General features: G+C 40.4%; 2 protein-coding genes across 2 annotated transcripts; both read left to right on the forward strand.

Moving 5' to 3' along the window:
* The first annotated feature begins 550 nt into the window (after positions 1-550).
* mknk1 (MAPK interacting serine/threonine kinase 1) lies at positions 551-7,071 on the forward strand. The gene is made up of 14 exons (XM_053322357.1): positions 551-632; positions 1,201-1,263; positions 1,744-1,846; positions 1,954-2,052; positions 2,193-2,290; positions 2,551-2,630; positions 2,742-2,815; positions 2,928-3,032; positions 3,119-3,174; positions 3,285-3,380; positions 3,508-3,702; positions 4,862-5,026; positions 5,124-5,167; positions 5,383-7,071. The coding sequence occupies exons 2-14, from the start codon at positions 1,210-1,212 to the stop codon at positions 5,600-5,602; spliced, it is 1,389 nt and encodes a 462-aa protein (XP_053178332.1). The 5' UTR covers positions 551-632; positions 1,201-1,209; the 3' UTR covers positions 5,603-7,071.
* Positions 7,072-8,795: 1,724 nt separating this feature from the next.
* Positions 8,796-9,296, forward strand: LOC128362212 (transmembrane protein 275-like). Its single transcript, XM_053322955.1, has one exon. The coding sequence runs from the start codon at positions 8,796-8,798 to the stop codon at positions 9,294-9,296; it is 501 nt and encodes a 166-aa protein (XP_053178930.1).
* The last annotated feature ends 2,930 nt before the right edge of the window (positions 9,297-12,226 follow it).

The raw sequence follows: 12,226 nt of genomic DNA on the forward strand, positions 1-12,226 counted from the left end.
GATTTATTTACAAAATATAAAACAAAATATACATTTCAAAGAATTGAGAATAACAATATATTCAGTAACGTAACAATAACACAAATATTAAAAAATGAGGAATACCCCTCTGCCTGAGCAAACTCTGGTCTGACTTCAGATGTAACCCCCCCTAAATGATCATTACATGTAGACAAATAAAATACAGATAAATAAAATACTTATATGATATAATAATAATTATGATTATGATTATGATTATTATATGATAATAATAATAATGATGATTAAATGATTCAGGCATGTGGAGTGAGTGAGACGTGTGCATCTGTCAAACCTCTGAAATGTAAATATAAATACAGGTCATCATCATGCACAAAAAATCCCCTCTACGTGGAGTGAGGCGTGGCGGAGAGGCAAGTCAAGTGACGTAGAAGTTATGGCGTATTCTAGACCAATGGGAGAAGAAGATATGCACAAAGGGGGCGGGGCTAACGTCTGTTTATGTGTTTCCCGCCCTGTGCGTCACTGACTATAGACTGATGGATCCTAGCCTTATATACAGTCTATGATCCTAGCTAGCGATGGGTGTTAGCATCAGCTGTCAGAGGCTTTGACAAAGGAGACTCGGCCGGTTTGGATACAGAATTCAGGTTAAAAGGATTTATTGCATTAACGTGTTTTGCTTTAACAGTATCTGACTGTCCTATGAATAATAAATAAAGCATGAGGGTGGACGTTAATTGAAAGGAGAAGCTAACTGGGGCTTTGTGCTAACGTAGCTAGCTAGCTGGAGCTAACGAGAATAAGAATAACATAGCTTCTGCTTGTACGGTTGGTTTGCTTTCTAGTCTTTGACACGGTGTTTTTATGTCGGTAACTTGTGCAACAATGGTGCTAATGTAATGCTCGACTGACAGTAATGTTACTCACTCACCGACTTGAATTTGATAACATTAGGGACATCGCAGTTAAACTAACTCTACTAGCTTTGAGCTGGCATATTCTGCTTCATTCTATTCGTTTATAGTCGAATGTTAAGTCACCCATACAAAATCTGCAAAGAAGCTGCTCTTTTGGTGATTGATGGATACATATATATATATGTGTGTGTGTGTGTGTGTTACGGTTAGAACTCAAACTCTTCCCCATCATTTTGCTCTGCCTTGTTATTGTGTACATCTCTGTTGATAAAACTCCGTATCTGTGTTTTGTCCTCAGTTGGCAGATATGGTGAGGCACAGCGTGATGACAGAGTTGCAAGCCTTCCAGCACTCACTCCAGGTAGGATCTGAACTGGTTACATTGCTGATTTTCAATACTTCTTACTTCCTGAAAGCTGTTGTGACAGATACAATGAACCTGCCAGAAAGTAGTCTGTTAAATGTATCTACACTGAAACAGAGAAGTTTCATCACTGTCAATGAGTCATGTAGTGTTACCGGTTGTGTAAATGCTTCTGGTAATATCCAGGGTTAGATAAGGCCTGTCATGGAGTTTCCTGTGTTCTCAGCAGGCCACTGGTTTGGCAGGTTGCCAGAAGGAAAGATAGGTTTTATCAGTAATTATACATTTGTGTAGTTACTGGTGTTTATCTGTGTTAGTCAGCTGGAGACTGTTTAGAAAGTTAAATGAGTATTTCTCTAGTTAATACTGTGAACTTCTCGTTCCTTCTCTACTGTACCGTCACCTGATCTGTCTGGCTACTCTCGCTCTTTCCCTACCTCTTTTCCCCCTTTCATGTGGCCTCCTTCTCTGTTACAGGGTAACTCCCTGGCTGTGGGCCAAGTAGGGCAGAGATGTGGGGAAGTTCAGGAGAACAGGATCGCTTCAGAGGACAGGCAGCACCTATCTCTTGTCCCAGCAGGTACTACAACTCCATTAATCAGAGCAGCATAACACACTGGCAAAGTCTGTGCTTTTTCATCTAATTTCACCTCCATATGTATTTTAACTTATTCTGTGCTGATGCAGAAATTGAGAAAAGCCAGCCAGTGAACATACCAGATGCTGCTAAAAGAAAGAAGAAGAAAAGAACTAGAGCAACAGACAGCTCCACAGGCACTTTTGATGGTAAGGAATCTCATATTGATGTGAGACATACTGTTCAATATATTGAAAAAAGGTTTGAACAGTGTTTGTTTTTTTGTTTTTGTTTTGTTTCACTACTTGACAAACACCAACCGTAGTGTAATGTGCGACATTTTCTTCAGATCTTTACAAGCTGACAGATGAGGTGCTTGGTCAGGGGGCTTATGCGAAAGTTCAAGGATGCATAAGTCTGCAGAATGGACAGGAGTTTGCTGTGAAGGTAAGTAATGATGATTTGCAGGTATCACATGCAACAAAAAGTAACAAAGTAAGACATTTAAAGAGAAAGTTCTGCATACAGCTTGCTGGTTAATTGAGCATCCACCTACGGTTAATTTAACAAGAACTGATGCAATCACAAATGGAACAGAATTATTAAAAAAATGGAGCAACATTGTTTCATAGTTTACTATGGAAACTAAATTTTTACATTTTTGTTTGGGTGACTAATAGCTTCACTGTCTGATTTGGTTTACGTAGATCATAGAAAAGAGTGCGGGACACAGCCGCAGCCGAGTCTTCCGAGAAGTGGAGACACTCTACCAGTGTCAAGGAAACAAGTGAGTGCACATAGTACAGATACATACAGTACATTAGAGGTATTTAACTAAATTAAAGAAACCAGCACGATGAAAAACGGATCCTACTAACTGGGAAATATCTTGATCCAGGAACATTTTGGAATTAATCCAGTTTTTTGAAGACAGTTCCTGCTTTTATTTGGTGTTTGAAAAGCTGCGTGGAGGTAAGTTTAAAATAAATAAATCAACAACTATAGATCTTCATACATGTAGCTCTTTCGAATGACTCCTTATGGACACACACTGACTGCAAGTGATTCTCTTTTCTTCCTTCAGGCTCCATTCTTACTCATATCCAGAACCGAAAGCACTTTGACGAGCTGGAGGCCAGCAAGGTGGTGAGGGACATCGCCCAAGCTCTTAACTTCTTACACACAAAAGGTAAACTGACAATCAACCCACCAAAGTCCAAAGAGAACTAATTTAAAAAAAAAAGTCTATCATGTTAACAATGAGCTTTCCTACAGGCATTGCCCATAGAGACCTTAAGCTGGAGAACATCCTTTGTGAATACACTGATCGAGTAAGTGACTTTTAAAGGGCAGGCATTTTTCAGAAGGTAATTACGTATTGCAAAAATGTATAGACTCACAGATCACAGTTATAATGTTTTCCATCCGTCTCTCTACTCAGGTGTCACCAGTAAAGATCTGTGATTTTGATCTGGGAAGCGGAGTGAAACTCAGCAGTGCTTGTACACCCATAACTACTCCAGAGCTTACCACACCGGTAACAGTCTAGTTTAGAATTCATAGCAAAACACATACACCACACACAATATTTGAAACGGAATCCATCTAATAGATAACAGTTACATGACTCTTGTTAAGAGCTTTAAATGTTTTCCCTTTCTTAGTGTGGCTCAGCAGAGTACATGGCTCCAGAAGTAGTGGAGGTGTTCACTGATGAGGCCTCCTTCTATGACAAGCGGTGTGACCTCTGGAGCCTTGGGGTTATCCTCTACATCCTGCTGAGTGGCAGCCCCCCCTTCACAGGGAACTGTGGCACAAACTGTGGCTGGGACAGGGGAGAGACCTGCAGAGCGTGTCAGGTATGCTGGACGGTTCAGACTCTGCGATAATTTCAATAGTAAATTGTGTGCCATGTCTTCAGTCAGAATTAAACAACAAACTTCAAAGTTGCTTCAGGAAAGCATGATCCCACAAAGGCAATAATTAATGCAAAGTCAACCAAAATTTTGTGGAGATGGGATTTATAGGTAGGCTTTCCGCTGATCTGATTGGCTGTATCGGATCGGCCAATATTTTGCATTTTATGCAATCTGTGAAATAGGCTGTAATGTCGTCATTGTTGTGTTGAAACATTTTGTAGATTCTCTCGTTGCATAGATTGCAGATGGCTTGTCTTTTATCTGTCTCATTTACTGCGCATGTGTGACTCACATTGGGTAGCGACTCACATATTGACACGTACTGACAATGTGCATGCCGAGTTTAAGAAACGGAGCATGTCAGTTTGGGGCATGTTTGGGGCAGTTTGGGTTAAACATTGGCAAAAGTGCTTGAGAATACTTTTGTTTATACTCATTAAACAGTAAATTAACAAGTTATTTAAATACCCATATTGCTGTGTGATTGGATCGGTGATTGGTTTATTTAAACTCACTCGGTGATTGGCCCCAAAAATCCTGATCATGTAAATCCTATTTATAGGATATGTAGTCTTATCATGAGAATTTTTTTTAAACATGCAATTTTTGCAAATTCCCACAATTGTATTGCAAAAAAGAAAATCACATAAAACTTGAAAAATTGAATCACAAATTTTAAGAAATGCTTCTGCATAATCATACATTTTTGATCACAGTCACACACAAAAATTGTTTAATTTTAAACATAATATGTTAGTTGTGTTTATGTTTGTTGTTTTATTTTGGTAAAAGTAATCATAGTTTGTGTCTTGGTTGCTAACTTATTGATTTTTTTTTTTGGACATGAATCATTTTCCTCTGTTATCACCTGAGTAATGTCTGAGTCATTCTGTGATGTTATCTCTGGGCTCAGAAGAAGCATGTAGTCATCAGCAGACTTCTGCCCACTACAGTGACAGGTGTTTGCTTCATTTCAGATAGCGCTCACCTTCAGGCACTCTAATTCACATTTGTGTTGTCTCTCTGCTTCACTACAAATACTTAACTAAACCATTGCTCGCTGTACTGTGACAGATATTGTGTAATGTTCTCTCTCCAGAGTCACCTGTTTGACAGCATCCAGCAGGGCAACTATGAGTTTCCAGACAAGGACTGGGCTCACATCACAGAGGGAGCCAAGGATCTCATAATTAAGCTGCTGGTCCGGGATGCCACTCTGCGCCTCAGTGCTGCTCAGGTCCTCAAACACCCTTGGGTTCAGGGGGTAGGTATCATTACATCTGTGTTAATTTCCAAAATAACAATTACATCTTTTTATTTTAAGATATGAATATTTAAATACTTCCTCCTTCATTTTACAGAACGCTCCAGAGAGAGGTCTTCCAACTCCTCATATTCTACAGAGGTATGACAGACAGCTTGAAAAGTGAAATCTAGTGTGTTTTATGAATTGCTTTTAACAAAACAGTTTTTTTTATTTTGTACTATGCACATGAACTAAGATTAAGGCAAGATAAATGTATAATAATGGACAGAACTAACGTTCATTGGGAATATTTCAGGTGGTTTAAAAGCAATCCACTCGCTCTCAAAATGTCTCCTTCCTCCTCCCATCTTCAGGAACAGCAGCACCAAAGATCTGACCCAGTTTGCGGCAGAAGCCATTGCCTTTAACCGGCAGCTATCCCAGCACGACGAGCAGCAGGAAGATGTCGGAGCCATCGTCTGCTCCATGAGGCTTTCCCCTCCTTCCAACTCCAGACTGGCTCGCAGACGGGCACAGTCTAACGCCCTGCGTACCAGGGACTTCGCACCCGCTTCCGACGACCTCACAGCCTGAGGAACCAGCACTGAAGTCTCCTTGTCCTGTTTTCTGACTGAATTTTAACTGCTGCCTGCCCCTTGAGTGAGTGAGTGAGTGAGTGAGTGCATGGGTTTTTTGTTTGTCTTGTGAGCCTCACAAGATCAGCCACACAGTATCAGAAGTGACTAACTGTTCCCGGTGTTAAAGCTCTTTCCCATGGCCAGTAATCTTATCACCTAGACAGAGTCTGAGCACCAAGGGAACAGTTAATCCTTGGCTGACACCTCCTAATTGAAAACATGGTTGAAACTCCTGAGATTTGTCCAGGAAAAAATGTTTTAAGCTACCTAAGTATGAAACTAGGACTGTTTCATTTGAGAAGACCCTTGAGGTTTTTTTTTTTTATACAACTGATTACGACCCCACTACAACAGAAACTGCTCTTTATGCCAGCAATTAATTAAGAAAACTCAATCAGTACATATCTGTATTAACGAAGCATTACATGGGTTCAGCAAAGTTATGCAGCAGTTGCTGGCCTAATGCCATATGATCTTATTTTAAATATTTTATATTTCCTGTTGTCCAACTGTGAAATGGTTAATATTTTATTTAAATGTTACTGCATATTAGTCACTAGAGGAAAAGGATGATGTTATTTTGCTTTTTTTTTAAAGCTTGTAAGTGTATGTGATATGACGTGTGTGTGGATGTGTGGTTTAAATGATAAAACTGGACTACACTTTAGAGGAGACTGTCCATCTGTGGGAATGGGCTCCATTTGACCCACTTAAGTCACTCTTGTCTAGTCTACATCTGATGTAATGTAGGTTGAACTTACAGAAAGTACATGAAGGGATTCAAGTTAAAGAAAACCCAGTGATCGATTTTTTTAAAAACATTTTTTTAATTGCATTTTATCTCTTCATCTCTAGCTTTCACTTAAACACAAGCTACCTGTAGCACTGATGTACTTTAAAATACGTCACTTGCTTAATTTACCTGAAAGAATGAGGGAATATTGCATCAGTTTGGTCCAAGAATGTGAATTTGACATATACAGTAATATTTATCTTCTAAGCAGATTTAACGCAGTGTTTTCCTCCTCAGAATCCAACATTACCTCTGGCTATTTTTGCACCACATCTTTGCACATTTTTCCATTGTACAAATGCACACCCTCAGAAGATGTGCTCAGTTAAGTCTCAGTAATTTGAGTGCTTTCAGTCTGAGTGACTTGAGATGTGAGAAATTAATTTGTTTCAGGTTGTGCGTAACTTAATGAGACTTAACAGTGATTAGTTAATGTTACAGCTGATAGTGAGAAAGAGGATTCCATATTGGTGTTGAAGGGATTTATTTTTATACTAGTGTTTGTATGTTGTTCAGTTTGTGCTATTTTTGGTTTTGATTGTGCCAATGGAAAGAAGGATGGTCTAACCAAGCAAAGATTTTCTTGGGGCCATCAGGTTGCTGTTATTTACTTTGGATCCTTTTTTTAATTTTTTTTTTTTAAAGAAATATTTTGACTTTGATATTTGTGAGAGAATTTCTTCCTTCATTGAAGACCCAGTCTGTTTAAATGGGGTCATGGACAGCTGTCTATCATATCCTGTAACCCTGTTAACTTTGTGTTTTGCCCACTGAATGACATGTCCCCATGATTTCACATGGTTGCCATGGACACCTCATCCCTATAGCAACTAAGGGCCTTCATAAGCTCACAGGAAGAGATGTGCTCAGAGTGAATACACACATTAGGAAACAACCACTTGCTATGTTAAAGCCCCCTCGCTCATTATGAATCATAAAAGGACTTGTTTGTTTTCCCCCATTAACTGTAATGGCATCAAAATGAGATACAGTAATTGGTTTGCAATTATGGAGTCCCATTTGTCAAAGGGCTCCTGTGAGCTCTCAAGGTAGAGCATATTTTCGCTGGTATGCTGTGTTCTCAATAAAAACAAAGATCCTTAACATCTTCTCTTTGTCTAATCTGTTTGATTTAAATTAAACATTTTATTCCTTAATCTGTTCACGGTATGATCCGTTCCAGGAGTTACAAGCAGATGCACTTCCGTTGTAGTAGACAGGGCTTCAGTCTGCTGCTGTCATTCTGTGACGTTTGTTCACAAAGTCTGAATGCTGAGAAGATGGTGAAAGGACAGGAAGAGGGTGTGATTCATCTGTAGACCCACAGAGGAGATGACATCGCTCTGACTGAAGCTGTGTCCTTGTCAAAACTTATATTAAAGCAGAAGAAAGAAGCAGCATTGGCCTCCACTAACCAAGGATCAGGTGCCATAATAACATCATTTATATATTGATAATGGATTTCAGCAATAGTAACACTGAAAACCACCCATCCTCTGCCCTTGTGTTGCTACTGATTTTCAGAGCATCCAGTGTGACATGTTAATTTGCTCTGTACAGATGCAACAACTTCACTGAGCCTGATTTGATTGGCCCGTTTGTTTAAAGGGGCTCTACTGCGCCCCCAGTGGTTACTCTTCATTATAGCCTGTTGTGTGAGGGCAGCAGCGCAACAGCTCACTCTCCTCCCCACCTGCTGAAGGGAGACATCACTTAGGCTCCAACTCCGCGACTCCTGCACCGCATGACGGACGGACGGACGGACGAAAGAAGGCATGAAAACAAACTAGATTTTGATATAATGTAAGTGACAATGAGAGTAATGCACAGTTATGTCGTTGTATGGTTTTTTTCACAGTGCAAATTGTCTAATACCGTGACCTGTGTGGAAAATGTATGTTTTGATTTATGAGTCGCACATGTTTTTTTTCATATTATATATTATGTCATATGTCATATTGTTATATTATAATATATCTTAAATAATGTTGCCCTAAGCAGTGCACCATCAATTGGTTTGTGTGTGGAACTAATGAATTGAATTTGCAGTTATAAAGCATTTGAGAAGTTATTTTAAGATAAGATACTCCTTTATTAGTCCCACTATCGGGCAATTAACAGTGTTAGAGCAGCAAAGTGGATAGCAAAAATAGAAAGAGCATCAATATACAGAATAATAAGAAATGTCTCATTATTCTACATTACATTAAAGGTATGGAAAACCTCTAAAACTTCACATATCCTTTCTTTCTCTTCAGCCACATCTCCATCATCTCTCTCTGAGGTGATGACTTCAGTGATCAGTCATCCAACTGCTCTTCAGTTTCTCTGGCTCTCACAGAGCCCTCCATGAGACATGGTGCTACCTGAAAACACCTCCAGACCTTCTGCTGCCAAGAAGGTCCCCAAGCAGCGCCCCCTGCGGCACCAGAGCCTGCCCTCCCCGGCCTTGTGCTGTGCCTGTGGCCTATGCATTATGCTGGCTGGCATCAACATAACCCTGGTGGGAGCCTTCGCCTTTGGCACCTTTATCCCGACTGGCAACCCCCCCATTGTCATCGGACCTCTTCTTTTATTGATAGCTCTGGCTTTCTTCACAGCCTGCTGTGTGGTCAGCAGAAGACCACCGGCCCACATGGCTCACAAGGCCAAGGGGGGCGAGAAGTGGGGGCTAATGCGGATGGGGACGGCAGCATTTGAGATGGAGACCAGTGAGCACACGCTGCAGGACACCACAGCTGTGCAGCTCAGCCCCACCAACTCCCTCAGCTCCTCTCACAAGTCCAGCTCCAGCCACGGGAGTGACGCTGCTCCGGCTGCCTGTCAGGAAGGAGCTTGTGAGCTTATATCAGAGTAACCCCACCTTTGACTTCTGACAGCAGGGAGAGGGCTCCCACACATATGCTGCCTGATCAGGACATTTCCTAAACATAGCATGGATTTCCCTCTCTAACCTGGCCATTTAAATACAAACACTGTTTGACAGGATGGAAATGTCTGATATGATTGACAGGACTGATTTAAAATGAGACTTACCACAATAGACCATTATGAGTGGCGAGCTGTGTCTGAAAGGTGGCTTATTCCCTGTGTTACAGTATGTTGAATGTACTGTATATTTCCCATTCCCAGGATGTATATTAAGATGCCAGAACAATAAGGAAGTGGATCAGGAGATGATACCTTTAATCCAAGTACCTGTTTGTGTACTTCTTGTTGTATAAAACATCCAGTTAGAGCAGATTATCCAGCATTTATGTCCCACTGCATGGATCAACTGTGGTTAGTGCTTGTCACCTTATACTTTGGAAAAGAAGACTAGCGTGTCCAGCCAAGCTTGTCGGAGTCATGGAAGCTGTTCCCTGTGTAAGCCTGGTAAATCTCAGACAGTTTTTTTTTACTCACTTTGACAGAACTGTTTCTTTTTTGTGGTAAGATGGATATTTAAGAACAAAGTGTTTTACCTTTAATGAATTTCTTTTCATGTTGTGGTGCCATGATTGTTATAGTTACTGCAGATGTTAATATATTGCATTTTATAAATAAAGCTGAAATTGTACTTGATTGTAACTCATATTGTGTGTTTCTGTTTAAAAACCTCACTAAGTCAATAACTGGGAATTGGGGGATGAATTCATAATGAACAAAAATTGGAAACATAATAACATACGCACACACACACAAGTAAGAAAGGTGCATAATAGGTTGTGAAGATAATTCGCTCTTATCTGAGAACAGCCAGTGGCGGCAGTGCAAACAGCTCCTTCCTATAACGTGTAGCCCCATCACTTGGCATCTGACCTAACAGCTGCTGGCAAAGGCGAGCGCCCTGTTTACTCGTCATACATCTGTCGTCCACAAACACAGTGAGGCGCACGCCATGATCCATGCACACAGCTCAACCCCTGGAAAACAACAGAGTGGCCGCTGCCTGCTGTCATTGCAGTCTCTTTGTGTGTTGATCAAGCCTCATGAATGGCTACAGGCAGCGGGGGTGTCTGTAGTTATCCAGGGAGTCAGAAATATGGCCGGTAGTGTTTCTATAAAGAGGATGACATGTCTTGGCAACCTGAGCTTATTTAACTAAACTAGTGAGATGAGGTCATGTTGTTCTGAAGGGTGGCACGGTGGAATTAATTCACAGTTGCTTTCAGCTACATGCAACTCCTCTGTAACGGCAATTTTACACTAACAATATTCTATTAAAGGCTCCTACTTGTGTTTTTGATTATTCACTTCCTCAGTGAGTGTAGTAAATTGAATTTAAAGACATGCAGAACATGAATGAGACATATTATCAGATTGCAAGACATACTGTCAGACTTTCAATAGCAACAATATTTGATATGAAACTTGAGGGATCATCGTTGAATCCAGGTCCAGCAATAATGACACATTCACAGAAAAGATATTTTTATTTAATTGATTCAGTATTTACATGTGTGTACATTCTGTGTGAAAATCAAACATTGATTATCACTGATAAAGGTCATTTTTATGCTCTAGCTCTTCATCTGTGCAGGATGAAGAAGAGAGGGTGAAAGACCACTTGGATGGACTCCCAAACTCGTTGCTGGCTCTATCTGCAGTGCATGGCTCATTGCAGGGGGCCGGCAGACTGAAACATGAGACATGGGCCGAGCAAGGACTGGAAATCCTCCTCAGGATCAATCTCAGACCAGTAGGGTCACTGGGATCTTTAAAGAGGAAAGATTCCCATTGAAAGTCTTTAACACCAGGGGCAGCCTCTGAGGGACGCTGGTCAAGACCTCCATCAAGACGAGCAGCCTTCAGTTTGGTACCCAGGTGGAAAATGAGAGGTGGCCTCTCACGTAGAATGAGCTGGGAATCATCCCCTGGTTTACTGCGTACATAGAGAAGCTGGAAAATTGACAGTGGTGCTCATATTTTATATATATGTATAGTGCAGCAACTTTAAAGAGACACCCAAACTCCTCCATAGGGTTCAAGCATGTAACCCACCTTCTGTTCTGTTGCAACTACCATTAACATAAATAGAATAAAGCTGCTTTTTCCAGGAGAAAGTAGCAATTAACTTTTTGCATCCACTTTTCAAGCCTACTGATAATTAAAGTGTGATGATTGAATGCTTCACATTGAAATGCATTTGAAACGGTTGTTGTATGTAAATCAGGAACTTTAGCCGGGGTTTTAAAATATGTGTCTAGATGTCTTTTGTCTTGAACCAACAATATCAAATCAAAAGCAAAGTGTTCTTACCTTTGCCATTTTCACAGTGACCAGTACTATAGATTGTAGTTTTCTTGGAAGAGTTGTTAGGCTTTGATAATACACAAGCACTTCAGGAATTCATCAGCAGTGTATGTTTGAGTGTTTATGTGACAGTTTGTTGAGATGTTCAGAGATATTAGAATTCTGTTGTTCTGTTGCATCATCAATTGTGATCGTCACGGAACCGATCAATTGATTCTGTGTTTACTTTCAGTTCATCTCAATATGTCTGCATGCACCAGCAGACATACTGCATGGTTTTCAGAAAAAGGCAGCTATCCTCCCACCTTCACACAAGCACAGAACAACTCTGACAATTCCTCGAACATCCTTTGAGTGAAATATAAAATATGTGATCGAGCAAAAATAAAACTTTCTATCTAATCAAATAAAAAGGACCCTTTAAAAAATAACTCTGGTGGACTGAAGTCATTGCCCACCAAACACAGGTACTAACTGGTTTGCTCCCTGTGTTTTATTTTCGGCTCTCTGTTGGGATCATTTCTAAAAAAAATTAAAAGATTAAAAAAAACC

This window comes from Scomber japonicus, chromosome 7 (assembly GCF_027409825.1).
Source record: "Scomber japonicus isolate fScoJap1 chromosome 7, fScoJap1.pri, whole genome shotgun sequence".
NCBI classification, from domain to species: domain Eukaryota; kingdom Metazoa; phylum Chordata; class Actinopteri; order Scombriformes; family Scombridae; genus Scomber; species Scomber japonicus.

What these genes read in the sequence shown, in the direction of transcription:
- mknk1 (XM_053322357.1), top strand. Translation starts at nt 1,210, where the DNA reads ATGGTGAGGCACAGCGTGATGACAGAGTTGCAAGCCTTCCAGCACTCA. An exon ending in CCTTCCAGCACTCACTCCAG is followed by an intron (nt 1,264 to 1,743) that starts GTAGGATCTGAA and finishes TCTCTGTTACAG; the next exon opens with GGTAACTCCCTGGCTGTGGG. An exon ending in CTCCACAGGCACTTTTGATG is followed by an intron (nt 2,053 to 2,192) that starts GTAAGGAATCTC and finishes CATTTTCTTCAG; the next exon opens with ATCTTTACAAGCTGACAGAT.
- LOC128362212 (XM_053322955.1), top strand. Translation starts at nt 8,796, where the DNA reads ATGGTGCTACCTGAAAACACCTCCAGACCTTCTGCTGCCAAGAAGGTC.